We start from the raw sequence: 15,962 nt of genomic DNA on the forward strand, positions 1-15,962 counted from the left end.
CATAGAAGATGGGAAGGCAGGCACAAGATCCATCAGTCACCACCCCGCCCCTGCAATTGAAGGAAATTAGTCACATGGGATAGGTCTACCATACTCCAGCATATGGTCTCTGCTCAAGAAGAGGATGAAAAATATCCCAAGCTTCATGTCAGTAATAAATTGGTAGTGGCAAACTTTTCACCTAAAGTTAAAAGGGTAACCATCCTGTCCCATAAGAATTTGACTATGCATGTATAGGCCTGATCTGAAGGCAATGGAAAGACTCCCACAGACTTCAGTGGACTTTGAATCAGACCTTGCATGTACTCAATGGATTTGGGGCAACTGGGATTGGAGGTGTGATTTTGCAGGCGGAATGGAGGAAAGGTGGGAATGGAAGATGGAAGAAAAGGCAGAAGAAGGATGACTAAAAATACAGAAAAGGAAAGAAAATAATTAGAAAAAAAAATATTAACAAGCATGGCAGAGGAGAAGAGAAAGAAGGGCAAGGAATATAACAATAGAAGAGGAGAAACCATGTCTGTTCATCTTCCTGCATGCTTTGCGGTGAAACCCTCATGGAGTGATAAGGGAGCATGGTGTTAGCAGTCTGGTGACAATCATTTGTGGGGTGGGAGGAGGAAGCATGCTGCTGCATTCAGAGGAAGGGCTAAAGGAGGGCCTGGCTGAGGTGGAGTAAGGTCAAGGAGCCTGATTAGAGATTCATAGTGTTGCATAGGCACTGACTCGGTGGGTGCTCCAGGGCTGGAAGGCTGAACACCCACCAGCAGCCCCCCTATCAACTCCCCCTCTGCCTCCCAGTGTTTGCTGCCTGCTGGCAGGCCCCACTGATCAGCACCTCCCCATCCCTCCCCACACCCACCATGATCAACTGTTTTGCAGCGTGCAGGAGGCTTTGGGAGGGAGGGGGAAGAGCGAGGGTGCAGCGCGCTGGGGGAGGGGGCAGAATGGGGTGGGAAGAGGCAGGGCGGGGTGGAGTGGGGGCAGGGCGGGGGCAGGGCCTTGGAGGAAGGGGTGGAGTGGGGTTGGAGCATGGGGCAGAGCCAGAGGTTGAGCACCCTCTGGCACCTTAGAAAATCAGTCCACTGTGATCATCCAGTCTGAGCTCCTGTATAGCACATGCCATAGAACTTCTCTGAACTAATTCCTAGAGCAGATCTTTTAGAAAAACATCCAACCTTGATTTTAAAATGGTCAGTGATGGAGACTCCACCACAACACTGGGTAAATGGTTCCTGGAGTTAATTACTCTCACTGACAAAAATGTATGCCTTTCCTGTCTGAATTTGCCTAGCTTCAACTTCCAACCACTTGATCCTGTTATACCTTTTTCTGCTAGATTGAAGAGCCCATTATTAAATACATGTTCTCCATGTAGATACTTATAGGCTGTGACTAAGTCATCCCTTAACTTTCTCTTTGTTAAGCTAAATAGATGAGAGAGGATGTCTGGAACTATTGGGAGAAGTTTGATGTTAGGGACACATCAGGATGTGTCAGGAGACTTGATTGTGTAATGGGAGGTGGTGTGGGGCTTAGAATAAAGTTCTTTTTGCAAGGGCAGTGCATGGTTTTAATAAGGAATTTTGCAATGGCAATAAGCTCTTTATTTTTGTGCATGTGTGTCTATGTATGTGTTTTTGTGTGCACACACACAAGATAGTTACATGGTTTTAATATCTGGTGGTTTAGGGAGGAGGGGAGCTAGTCTTTCATCCATCTATTCTCCCTCAGGAGGTGAGGACAGAAGAGAACAGGAAGTTGGGGTGCAGTTGCCACTCACCATGACATTTTATTTTGGGTGTCACAAAATTATTATCCTGATGCTGGATTGCCACCTGTTCAAACTGTGTGTCTATAGACATTGTGGTGGTGTGTTATCACTCACTGATGCAGAGTTAGGACTTGCAAATGCAAATGTCATAAAACTTTGTCACAGTGTTGCAATGTGACTTTGGGGAAGGGAAAATGCAAACGCCAACCTTGGGTATGTACAAGAAAGAAGCAGGTAGGATTTTCTTACTCTAAATCTAAAGGTAGGATCCAATGCTACTAAGTAAAACTCTGAGTTCTCTTACTGTAACTGGATGTTATCTGAATTCTTTCATCCTGTGGCAAACCACGTATTAGGGGAAGGAGCAGAGAGTATGTTGTGGTATGAGTTTGGGCATCACGATTCCTGGCATGCGTCACTTACTTTGTCACTTTGTCACTTACTCTCTGTATAACCGTAGGCATGTATCCTTAAACTTTCTGTACCTCAGTTTCCCCATAAGTAAAATGGGCATAAAACATTATAGGGGTGAACTGAGGCTTCATTATTGTTAAGTGTTTTGAGACCTTCAGATGGAAGGCACTTGAAATCTGCAAAGTTTGTTATAACAGTAATCATATTCCCATGGGAGATAATATATGCTGAGAGAGGAGACTTCAAGTAACAGGTCTATTGAGTGATGGGCCTGGGTTTTCCAAGATACTTAGAAATTTGGCAAGAGGTACAGTTCTGACAATGGATCAGTATGTGAGACTTTCAGAAACTTCTTCCTTCCAAAATGAATTACAGAACTGTTCATAATTCCTTCCCTGTAATATATGCTCTAGATCAATTTCTTTCTGCTTTCCCATGAGTTAGTCAACTTCCATGCACACTACTGCAATTTTTTGACTACACTCTAGTTGCATTAAGGCAGAAATAACTAGGGCAAAGTTCTCAAAGGACAGTACATCTTCGAACTTCTTTTCTGTTGGATAAACATTTATGCAAATAGCTGAAACATGAAATAAAGACTTATCTTGAACGGAATAATGCAATTGCCCCATATCTGACCAAACTGCGGGAATCACTAATTACATCTATTAGAGGCCTAGTGATATAGCATACATCAAAAGAGAAAAAGAGAGGCTGGGGGGGGAAACAATTATGGTTAACAAATGAACAAAAACAATTAGGCAGCTTCCCTCCCACAGTGTGCAGAAGCTTCAAGCCGTAATCCAAATGAGGTGCGAGGTTAACATGCTGCACATGCTGTTAGAACAAGTAGAACGCTCTGTGCTCCATCTTAAACAACATTTCTGAGAATCACGGGAAAAAAATCCTATAAATTATTGGCCTAGAGTCATAAACAAATTGGGACTTTAATGAAACATTCACTCACTACTTAGGCTCCTGGGACTGAGATGAGACAAATGGGTATGTTACAAGCCTTAGGTCGTAGAAACGGTGGTTCAAACCCCTTCTTCTACTCCATTCCCCACCCAATCAATCCTTCCATCATTGTATGTTGTGATGAAACCTCCCCTCCTTATCTGGTAAAGAGTTTACCTGTACTATCAGCATAAGCTGTGGCCTACATACACCATTACCCTCTTGCTCTCTGAGAGTGACAATGCAGCTGGTGGTTGGACTAAGAATAGAAGATGGCTGTGGCGTCTCAGGTAGCCTATTTGCTTTAAGGTGCCTTTCCCCCTGTGGCATCTGAGCACTTCTAAGAATTAGCTAGGGCCATGTTTAAATAAAATCCCTTTTGTCAGTTCAATAAATGCTATTTGTGCTGGTCCTACCCACCGTCAGAGACAGGATGTAAGACAAGCTGAACCACTGGTCTGATCCTGTATGGCTAGTCCTGTGTTCTTAGAAAAATATCTACTAGATAACTTTAACAAATTATAGACAGGAATAAGGAAGATGCTTCAGAGGACCAGTGTTTTACAACAGATGAGAGCTGGAATTACCCCAACTGTAATACAAGTGCATTTGAAACCTAGCCTGCTATGGCTTCCTTTACTTCATTGTCTTAGGGCAGTGAAACATTGGTAACAAGGTGACACAAAGTTTATTCCCAGCTGAGCTCACAATTCTTGCAAAGCTGTTTGTTTAGTGCCTATGAGCAGTTCAAAACTTTGAGCATCTCCAGCATTACAACTGTCCGTCCTTCTCATCTGACTATCCCCTCCCTGCCGTATATACCACTTAGAACCAATTGTGTTCCCCATTTGTGATCGGGAAATATCAAAAGTTTTGCTCTAGATAAGCTCCAGAAAGTTTCTATCTACCCAAAATGTACCTGAACTTTTGAAAGTCTCCCTACTTCCATGTTCTTCTTCCTTTTCTTTTAGTTATTATTATTATTATTATTTGTTTGTGTACAGTGGGGCCTGGAGTCCCTCATCAGGGGTCAGATACCCATTGTGGTAGGTACTGTACTCACACATAATGAAAAGACAATAACTGCCCAAAAGTGCTTATAAACTTCAGGGGGAGTTTGGGGTGGGGATGGAGCACATGGTAATGAGGAGCCAAGTTATGAATAGAGTAATAAGCAGCAGTCACAGAACACCAGGTGACTCACCATTGTCAAGCAATTTGTAGGCATCATTGGCACAGGTGGGCTTTAAGGGGAGGTTTGAAGGAGGATTATACCACCTGTGGCTTTTTAGCTCTTCCTTTCTTTGAGCGCCATCCCTTGCTTCAGTCTTCACAGATGCCTCATAATCTGTCCAACTTCCTCTCCATGACCTCCTAACAGATCTTAGACTTCAGAATCCTACACCCAACGCCTATTAGTCCTACCAGTATCTTTAGTGCTATTCCATTGGAGCTGACCTCAGAGCTTGCTCGCTCACTCTCTCTCTGTTGGGCTCTAGCTGGATGTTCCATGCTTTTGGGCTTTCCCACTCTTATTGGAAAATCCTATAGAATGTAAAGGGATTAACCTCAATAGGGTTCTATAGAAATTATTCTCTGCTGTACCCAGTATCCATTGGGGTATGGTGCAGAGGTAACTGATAGTGGCTCCCTGATTTTGGGGTCAGTTGTATATGGGCTTGGGCTCCATCGTTCTACAAAGTACATCTACTCTACAGAACGTCTGCTGGCTATAATGCCCGAGGAGCCATCTGCTGCGGTAGAGTAGCGATACACACTCCCACCACCACCATTTCTCTTTGCTTGGGTAAAGTGAAACTGGCCCTGGTATAGGCAGTTCTAGGCTATGGGACTCCCCAGTGTTAGGGGAATCCAAATCCAAGGAGGTCTGGTGGCTTTCTGGCAACTTTGGGCAACTAGAGCAACACAATGGGGACAAAATAAATAAGATAATCGTACACATAGAATTTACTAGAAAATACAAATCTTTCTATGGGTCTGTTGAGCCATCTCATAGAATCCTGTAGCAGGGATATCATTTTCTGTTATGCTCTCTCTGACTTTTCCATAAGGAGTCCTTTCAGTATGCACTGCCCTGTCTAACTCTGGGAAAGTTCTGGAACTTATGAGACTTCTAAAATCAGCCCACTCATACAGGGATGCTATAAGTGCTGCTGAGAGAGATTTCAGCAAGATGATTGCTGTATAGCAGGGGATCTGACGCAGAGAGAGAGATTGAGTTCTCAAACATTGAAAGGCTCATTTGGTTTAATTTGAAATGTGGGTTATAAATTCAACTATCTCTAGAAGCTACGGGCCTGATCTTCAGCTATAGCCAACATAAGTGTCTTGACAAAATCCATTAATTACATGTAGATTGAAGAAGAAAAGCAGAAAAAGATGGAATAGACAGAAAATGTGAGTTTGTGTCTGACCATTTACTGTCACAGTGTAAATTAACTGGTAGATCTGATTGAAAACCTGACAAAGCTGGTACACTGACAGAATGGGGACTGCAAATCATAACCTCATACATTCTCTTTCATCTTCTAGAATACTGTGTTAGGTGATGAAGGTCACACACAGCATGGATAGTATAAGCAGCAAAGTCATCAATTTGCTGGGTTAACCACGAAACTTTAACTCAGTCCCCGTGGCATGGTTGTTGTTTGAAGTTTACAAGAGGAGAGGCAGCTTGCTGTGTCCAGTAAATGCAGCAGGTCAACAGAGATCACACTGGATGCACTGATGTGCATTTCCTTCGTGTTTCCATGTGCTGGCAAGCCCCAAGGACACAGTTAAGTTTATGTGGCTGTGTAGTGTATGAAGGAGCAATCTAACTGCACATTTCCTGCTTTTCAAAAGTTTGGTTGCAGGGATTGTGTGTTTGTTTGTTGGAAGGAGCATCTTAATTGTGTATTTCCTGAGTTTTGTACATTTGTTGGTTGTTGTTTTGTTTTTTACCCTAACTTATTTTTTGAAGGTCTAACATTTCAGATTGTGGTTTGGTTGCTTGGATTTTTCAAGTCCCACATTCTGGAAGGGCATAAGGACAAGAAGAATGTGTTTTGTGCTCACAACCTTAACTGCCTGTTGACAAACTTATTGCAAGTGACTCATGTTTTATTTAGAACATAAGAAAAGGAATGTTGTAAGTAGTACAAACGCTATATGGTAATCCTAAAGGATATACCAGTCACTAGTCTAACAAATGTGAGGTACTGGCTTTTCAATGCACTCCGGGTTCATCTGTTTCTCTCTCACTATATAAGTGAAGAAAGCATCCCACACTCTTCCAGCATTAGACTACCTCTTTACCCAGGGCACGATGGCAGATGTGATCAGCTGACATGAGCATAGATAGTTAATGAACTGCTCTCCACAACTACTGGCATTTCACAATTTGTGAAGTGTGACTGATCACATGGTATTGTTGCTGCTCCCTGATTGACTCATTTAGTGGATCCAGTAGAAAGCCACTAAAATCTCATCACATAAGAACTTTGTTTTCCTATTATTGATCATGCCAAAAATTACACATCAGGGCACTGATTGGAAACTTTTTAAAAGGCAGAATGACAAATGGGAAATAGCAAATAAAGTACTCCCAATAGGAATTCTTGAAACTTTCAAGATTTGTGATTATTTTCATGAGGGCTGTCTGAATATTTTGACTAAAGGATAGTATGACACTTCCTATAGTAATGGATCAAATTCAAGTCCTTTGTTTACAAATATATTGTAATGTTTTCATGGCATGAATTGTCTTTCTACATGTTTGTAGAGTACCTAGCACAATGGTTATTGGATCATTATCAAGGCCCTTGGACATTACTGCAATATAAATAATAATTAATGATCCACCAGTTCTACTTTTGTCTCTTTACACAAATAGAGGAAATATACCTGTTTTTTTCTGGAAAAATCTGCCTTTGTCCAGCAGCCAAAGCTTTGCATTAAAAGATTCTATGCTGTGTCTGCTCAGACTGCTGCTCTAAACAATTTGACACACTGTAATCATCAGGCAATACAATAATGAAACAGGAAGGAAAAAGTCGGTGGCTGGCTGGTGAAGAAAATTGCACCCACAGGGAAGGTGCACAAGCTGGGATATTCACTGCTGAGGGAGGACAGGTAGTGAATGGAGTGCATCACTGCCTCTCTGCCACAAAGGTTCTGCTGGGGCAGACAGTTTTAATTTACAGCTCATCTCACGTTGACATCTCTCTTGCTGATTCTACTTCCTCTCTGGGCTGGCTCCCAGCACCCCCCAGCAGAGCACGGTTGCAAGCACTTTGTGATGTTGCTCTTGGCCCTCTAAAATGACTTTCTGCCACGAGGCCTGCAATTCAGATGCACCAGCAGAATTTGAGGGCTGAATATAACCTATTGTTTGCTGCTATTTTTGGCAATGGGAAGAGTAAAAGGTTTTCAAAACCTTTATGCTGGTCTCAAGACTGTGGTCCTTGCAATGCTACCAATCCCTGAGCTAACAGAAATTGCTCTCAGCACATTTCTCTTTTCCACTTCATTTCTGATCACTCACTCTGTTGTGGACTCAGCAGTACTTAAGTATAGAAAACAGGAGGTTGAACAGTAGTCTGATCTAACAGGTTGCTAAGAGAGTAACCTAATTTACAACAGATGGTGTTTATTATTACTTTCCATCCATATCAAGAGGAAAAAATCTCCTTGAAAGAAAACTGCATGCAACCTTTCAGTTTTCTTGTAGGACTGGGCAAAATTTATTAAGATAAAATATGATTATTCACATCAAATAATAACTGCCCCAAAAGTCCAGACAGAGCTTTAACCAAACCTAAGTTGAGCTCTGGATAATTCTTTCCCCCCCCATCCCCCGCCTTTTACACTTTTGGCTATGCCAGTCTGTATTACTGGGTCCAGATAAGAACAGAAGTGGTTGTGATAAAATACCACTAATAAATTGGCATGCCCATGAGCTTTAGCCCAGTTTCAAAGACTCCAAAGGTTGGTTAGTTTGAGGGTCTTAAACTAAATAATAATAATCCTTAGTAACTTATTTAACATTTTCAATCTTTATTATTATTATTATTATTCCCATTGCCCCTAGGAGCCCTAGCCATGGAACAGGACCCCATTGTGATAGCTAGTGTACAAACAGAGAACAAAAAGTCAGTCCCTGCCCCCAAAGACCTTGCAATCTAATCTACAAAGTGTTTCTGATCTTTGCAATTCACAAGAAATTTTTGAGCTTGGTAAATTTGATTATTGCCATTTTATAGATGGGGAAACAGAGACAGGTAGACATTAAGTAAATTGCCTTAGGCCACAAAGGAAATTAGTGTGAGAGTTAGGATTAAAGCTTCAGAACTCCAAGTTCCTAGGCCTGTACTCAAGCCACTATGGAGTTCCCTGGTGGTTGTGACATCATCAGCATAGCACATGCTTGGTCATTGCTTGAAGTAAGAGCCAACAATCTGCAATGGTCAGGAACCTGAAAAAGAAACAAATGGCAACACTAATATTCCTAGTGTGGCCAGTGCCTATAGAACTCTTACCACATTTTGAGTGCTACTGTAACAGAAATAGATAACTAATATAGGTCACATATTAAGATTAACCCATTTACTAGTAATATCTCCTTGTACCTTACCTCACAGACATAAAGACAATTCATTATATTCCCTCCCAGGAATAGTTTAACGAGTACATTGCCCTTTTATGCTACAACCATTGTCAAAAGCCAAAAGTGTGCATTTCTCCTTTAAAGCAGTTTAGGCAATGATGGCACATTTGAGTCATTTCCATAACTTACTCATGTGCTGGAGGTATAGATACAGATTTTTGTGATATATATTATGCATACAACTCAATGAGTGGTTATTATCAAATGCATCCATTTATTCACACCCTACACACTGTTGTAATAATCTTTGTACAAAATATGTTTTGTGCGGTATCATTGGATAACTAATCACTCATTGATCAATAATATCATGATACAGTGTGTGTAACAACATTATATGTAAAGTTATGAACATAAGCTGAAATCACGACTGAAGTGTGTTTGAAAGGTAAGTGTGGGGAGTGGGTCAACCTGTTTCTCAAAGACAAATGACAAGCTGACACCTTTAGCCAAGTGTCATCAAAGTTGATGGGCAATCACCTATTAAGTGGTCATTTTTGGCAAGGAAGGGGGCAGGAACAAGCAGATCAGCATCTTAGCAAACAATAGCATGAAACCTCTTTCACCATGAAACTGCATGACTCCTTCCTCACAGAGAGAATGAACTTTATATCTAGGGGTAACCCTCAGGAAAAGGCATTTCAAAGGGGGACTGGACTATAAAGTGAGGGGCAAAACTACCCCAAGCTCTCTTTCCCTATCCATCTCTCTCTTTCATCTAAGACGACAGAAGAAACAGCCTTTGGACTTTGTGCACAGATCCTTGCCTCAGAGTTTGGTCAACAATATTACTGAAAACACATGGTAAGGCACTTCACCTTGAACCAACTCTAGTTTAAGTTTTAGTACTAGGAAGTGTGTTATCTTTTTCTTGCAAACATTTCTGACTTTAATGCCTCATTATTTCTACTCACTTAAAACTTATCTCTTTGTAGTTAAATGTTTTATTCTTTAGCCAAAACTAATTCAGTGTTGTGAACTGTGTGGGAATCTCCATTTAGGGTAGCAAGCTGTTGTATATTGATCCCCTTATGAGGGCAATGGACCTAATATATCTGGACTGTCTAGGAGAGGGCTGGACAGTGCAGAGCTCACATTTTGAGGGGAAATCTGGGGCTGGAAGTATGTTGGGGACACCATGAAAATGGTAACCATGGCTGGTGGAAACCAGTGTGTGACTGATGCATGGCTGGCATGCTGCAACTATATACAGACACTCTGGGTGTTACCTGCCTGCTGGCAGGCTGTTTGTGAGCATCACAGGTGGGAGCTATAGCAGCAAGACATTGTGAGGCACCCAAGGTTACAGGTCAGGGGTGACAACTCCTCACTGGTCTGGATTGCACTCCGGAATGTGATAGTTATTAAATCCCATAATAAGTTTATCTTTCAGCTTGGTTATGTACATGCCTTTGTGACCTTCTGAGATTCCACAAGAGATCATTGCAAGCTTAGCACTAGGAAGAGTCCCACAGACCTGTTTAATGGAGTCCCTGTTCTTCTCTCTTAGCATATCAGAATTCAATACAACTCACTGGGCCCAATTTGGTCCATGTTTACATTGCTATAACCTGCTCCTCTTGGAGTCATACTAAACACATATAACTACTTCTCTTTTAGACTTCTTGTTCTTGAAGTCACGTTATTTACAGCCACAAAAATATGCATGCTTCTCTGTTTCTGTGAAGCATCAGTGACATCCAGTGGCTAGTTATGCAGATGCTAATATTTGTGTATTCACTTCCAGTATGTTTACTAGAGGATATATTTACTTCTTCCTTCTCTTTTCTAAAGATGGAAACCAGCAATCATTTGGGTAGCCTTGCTCCTGTATTACATAGTATATTAAAGCACACAGGGCTAGTTTCTCAGCCACGGTTCTATCCACTTTGTGCTGTCTGAGGATTTGGCCAGCTAAGCTGTTCCCCTGCAGAGGGGAAATCTCAACTGGCATAAAGCTAGCAGAGTTAGTTCTTATGCTCATCTCTCCCACTCTGTCATAGGGGGCATGTCAGGAAGGGACAGGGAACCTACAGCAATTTTCAGGTGGCAGGTGGTCCTTTAGGAACCACAGATAGCTGTCATGGGGCAGAGCACCTCCTTGTCTGCTCTGATTTCTCTCAGGAGTAGGATCAGGGCAGCTTGAGAATCAATGTGCTACAACCAGTTCCCTGATGCCCCCTCTTCACTCCTGCCTTCACTAAGTGTTTCTGGCTGAAGATAATCTGGCCTGTAATCGGTTGAGCCGGGGCTCGACCCTCCTCTCAGCAGGAGGGGAGCCACACCGACTCACTCCTCGTCTCCTATTGGACCGGCTGAACGACAGTAAACAGCGTTAGAAAGCTCGGGTCCTTTGGAGCAGGGGCTGAGCAGCAGTACAGTGCAATGAGCTCAGGCCCTTTGGAGCAGGGGCTGAGCAGCAGTACAGTGCAATGAGCTCAGGCCCTTTGGAGCAGGGGCTGAGCAGTAAACAGTAGGCGTATAGGCCCAGGTCCTTACACCTGGGTGAGGGGGAAAACTGCCACCCGTGAGTGGGGTGGCAGGGGGGACACAGGCCCGCCCACTCCACTGTGTCCCAGCCCGGGGCCCTAACAGCGGCTATCACTGCCGCTGGTCAGTGGGGTCCTGACCGCAACACACTGACATCGGGACCTCTGCGTCTGCAGCCTGACAGGGGTCGGCTACCCCCGGGCTACTTCCACTTTCCCCCTCAGGGCTTACCTCGTCCGGGGCGCCTGCTCCAGGCCAGTCAACCTGCATAGGCTCCTCCAGCCCAGGGCTTGGTGGCAGGTCCGGCAGCTCCTCTGGGAAGTCCGGCCAGGCGTGCTCAGGCGGCTCCTCCAGGTAACAGCAGGGACGGGGAAGCTCCGGCGGCTCCTCTTCGTAGCGGGCGCGGGGGAGTTCCAGTGGCTCCTCCGGGTACCGGTCATGGGGAAGCTCCGGTGGCTCCTCGTCGTACTGGGTGCGAGGAAGCTCCGGCCAGTCAGGACAGCTGCCTCGGGCCCTGGAGGGTTCCCACTCAGGAGCTCCCACCAGCACATCTGCTCCCGGCAGTGGCTAGGCCCTGACTGAGCTTTGGCGGCCGGCTTTTCTACTTCCTGTCCCACCCCTTGACTTCCGGGGGGCGGGAACTGGTGGTGGTGGCTCCGCCCACTTGGGTGTCTGGGAGGGAGCTCCCTCTGCTGGGCAGGAGGGGAGCCACACCGACTCACTACATGGCCCATGAATTATCCTTGATGAAAAGGGGCCCAATTTTACAACATTTTAATGTGTTTTACATATGTTTTAAAAGTTGCAAAACTGTTCCATTTTCATATGTGAATAATGCATTTTACATAAATCTACTATACCTTTTATCAAATATATAATAAATTATAACAAAACAAAAACAAAAAACCAGACCAAATCAATGTCAGTTCAATTCTATGGTCCAGATTTAAATTGCACATCAGTTGGGAAATTCAGCAACCTTAATTCTTCATCTGACTCATATGGGCCCTGATCCATCAAGATGCTAATGCACATATTAACTTGAAGCATGAGTGGAATCTCACTGGCCCCAGTGGAACTACTCATGTGTCTAAAGTTAGTACACGCTTAAGTATCTTGCTGAACCAGGGTCTTGGGCCTTATCCTGCTGTAACTGAAGCCAATGGAAAAATCCCCATAGACTTCAGCGTGCAGGCTTGGACCCACAGAACTAACTCCTGCTCACTTTACTCACACGAGTAGACCCACTGCCACGTGCTTTGCAGTCAACAGAAAACAATGGATGCAAGTGAAGTATTAGTTGGAAACATCTTCCTTTGCTTTGAACTTAAGATTCTTAATTAGAGTTCAGTTTTTAGACATCTACAGGAAGTAGCCAAAATAGAATTTGTCTTTAACAATGTGGGCAGACAGCCAAGCATTGCAGTGGCAGAAATGTCATTTTATTAAGGGAATGCACTCAAAGCAATGCGTCAGCACCAAGTACATCATTTTGTTTAATGTTATCTACATTTCCTGGAGGTTCTTGGTAGCCTACACATCTCTCATGAATTAATTTTGGTATCTCTGTCCCTGCATGCAGCATGCTGTTGTACTTCTACCCTTTATCCTAAATTGTATGCAATGTCCCTGACAAGCAATGCTTTTTAGTAAAAATAACACCCAGAGAAACCTTAAGACTGAGACAGGAGGTTACATGGTTTCTTTACTTCCTCATTTAACTAATGTATATTGGAATGGAAGCTTTTCCAAGATAGTAGATTAGTCATTGGCAGCCCTCAGGAAAGTGATTATTTATCATATCAATGTGCATCCCTTGAAGTGTCCTCTGCTCAGGGATGTGAAGTGACACTGGGATCTTTAAAAGCTATCAGCCTCTGTGCAGTCTGTAAGTACCTCTTTTTTTCCCCCCCAACCTTCCTACTTTGGCAATGTGTTACCTGCACAAGATATAATCCTCTTAATTTAGGCACCTACCCTTACCCTCTTCCTAGGGCTCAGGCATAACCCTGCTGGTTTGCAGGACCTTTTATCAGTGAAAGAGCCTTACACAGCAATATCCTTATCCTCTATTTATTAACAATTACCAAAACCAGAATGCACACGTTACACATACAGTGTTCACCACTCCCAATAAGACATTAACTTTTCCTTGCTGGCCAGTCAGGATCAGATTCATCTGGGGGACTCCAGTTTCTGCATTGTGTCATTAGCAGAGTGGTGAGGTCTGGCAGCTCTGATCTTTGGGGCTGTGTCTTGGAATTGGCTCCCAAAGAACTTCCTTTTGGACCCCAGTTTATATAGTGAAATGTGAGTCCTTTCTAGCTCTACCTTAACCAATCATTATACTAAAATTTTACACTGTTAGGATTGGTTAGTAACAAAATTCTCTAACCAAACCTACCCCACCACCTTATTTAATTTACACCTAGCAAAATTATGTAACAGATAGAAACAATTAAAGAACCAGAGTATTTTTGTAATACCTCCATTCCATTGCACCACTCCCATTGAGTAGCACCACTTTGGGTGTCTATAGTCTAGTTTAGTGGACTAGGGCAGAACCAGTATCAGCTCACTATGACTCTCAACTATTTTGCCTCAGTTCTTATGGCTAAAGTGTGAGGTTCCCATGGAGTGTTTATTATTGTATATTTATATTATACTAACCCCCCAGAGACCTCAGTCAGGATCAAGGCCCTCTCCAATGTACAAACACACAAAAAAATACATTCCTTACCCACATAGCATTTTAATGACAAGTGAAGATGCAAATACAGAACACATCTTTTGGTTTAGATTCCAATCTGGTAAAGCCACTCTAGAACTGGAATGTGCCTTGAGTATGTTACAGACTAGAGAGTCTGGAATTAGACCCAATTTTCATAGGAGATTGGTATCCACAGTCATAAGTTAAAGGCTAAATAGATGGCTCTAATGGTGTCACAAGTTGATTGGCCCCTATAACTTGGACTAATTATCTGCTGCCTAATTGGGCTTGAGGGAAGGCACCCGTGTTTTATAAAGGAACATACATCAGCCAACAACCAGCTGCAGCTGTCTCCCTCTTTATATGGCTCAGGTGCCTTCCCTAAAGCACAGTTGGACAGTGAACCTACTCTCTCTTAAAGGGGCCAATCTGACACCAACTTTAGAGCCCTCTCTCTATATACCTTTAAGATATGACTCTAGATACCTTCCTCCTATGAAAGTTGGGTCTAAATGGGATGCACAGGAACCTTGTGCCTCTTAAAGGGGCCAGTCACCCTGATAGTTGGACATTCTTGTTGTCACATCCAGAAGCTGAGGTAAAGCCTGCCTATCTTTGCCCTAGCTGAATATGGTCAAAAATCACTGCCCTAAATTGTCTAGGGCCAGAAACCTCATGTACATCAGAGAACTGAACCCGAGTTAGGGCACCAGGCTAAATACCAAGGGTGAGCAGTACTGAATTTATGCCAAGGCTGAACCCTGGCACCTCTAGGCTTGGCCATAGCCCCAACACCTCTGGCTTGCTGTGTCAGTTATTAAAGTAAAAAAAATTATTGAGCTCCAGGCATCTCTTTCATTAACTCTTAAGCGGGGGGGGGGGGGGGTGTTCACACTAGTCAGGCTAGTCTGAGTTGAGATCTGTTGCAGTTTTGCCCTGTGTCTGCACTTTAGCGCTGTACTATACCACCACCCTCACACATCTCGTTAATATCTGCCCCGCCGCGCTCAGTGCAACTCCCTGAGGCAGCAGCTCCTGCTGGGAGCTTGTGAACGGGACAGCAGCCACCCCGGCACTGCCGTGGAGGAGACGGGCTGGGCCGCAGGGTGGTTTAACCCGCCTGGGGTGGAGGAAGACTGGCTGGAATATCCCAGCTGGGGGCTCCTCTGGACTCAGGCTCGTCGCGTCCCGCGCTGATTCGAGACCTTCAGGGAACGGTGCAGGATCCGCCTCTGTTTCCTCACGTTTCGCCGAATTCGGATTCCGAACGTGTAGACGTAGCAGCGGGGGCGGTCCCCCCCTTCGCTGCAGTGACGCCTGGAGCCGCTAGGGGCCGCGTTCGCCTGTGGCGGCTTCTCCCGGCTCGGAGGCGGCGCCTCGTCGGTCTCGCGCCCGCCACGTTGCCATGTTGGCGGAAGAGCCGCCGCTGCCGCCCGCCGCTCGGGGAGCAGGGAGCCGGCGCGGAGAGGGGATGGAGGCGAGGGGCATGTGCCTGCCCCGCGGGCCCGAAAACCTCTGCTTCGACAAGGACGAGTTCATGAAGGTGGCGCGTTGCGGGGGTGACCGGACCGGGGGGGGGCGAGGCGGTGTCCGGGGGGGGGGGCGCGCGGGGGGGGCTGGCCCTGCTCTGGCTGTGGGGAGCAGGCGGCGGGGGCTGGGGGCTGCCCGACTTCCCGGCGGGGCCGGGTCCCCTGCCGCTGGCCGGGCCGCGCAGGGCGATGGGGGGGCCCTTGGGGCAGCTGGCAGAGGGGACAGGTTCACCCTCCTTTCCTAGGGCTGCGAGGGGGAAGCTTGTGGTTAATTAGCGGGTTTCCATCCCTTTGGGCTCTGCGTTAGTTCACCGGGCTCGAACCGTAGCTCGGCTGGGCTGCCATTGCCTTGGGTGCCCTTCTGTGACCCGCCATGGGGCAAAGCCGGCTTCAAACCCTAATCCCGCAAGCAACGTAGCA

At 44.9% G+C, this 15,962-nt stretch overlaps 1 protein-coding gene across 1 annotated transcript in view; it reads left to right on the top strand.

Moving 5' to 3' along the window:
• The first annotated feature begins 15,262 nt into the window (after positions 1–15,262).
• The window catches only part of COG2 (component of oligomeric golgi complex 2), a 46,236-nt gene continuing 45,536 nt past the window's right edge, over positions 15,263–15,962 (top strand). Inside the window, exon 1 of the mRNA XM_039531679.1 lies at positions 15,263–15,556. Within this exon, the coding sequence (XP_039387613.1) occupies positions 15,419–15,556 (138 nt within the window). The 5' untranslated portion in view covers positions 15,263–15,418. The remainder of the gene's footprint in view (positions 15,557–15,962) is intronic.

This window comes from Mauremys reevesii, linkage group 3 (assembly GCF_016161935.1).
Source record: "Mauremys reevesii isolate NIE-2019 linkage group 3, ASM1616193v1, whole genome shotgun sequence".
Lineage (NCBI taxonomy): Eukaryota > Metazoa > Chordata > Testudines > Geoemydidae > Mauremys > Mauremys reevesii.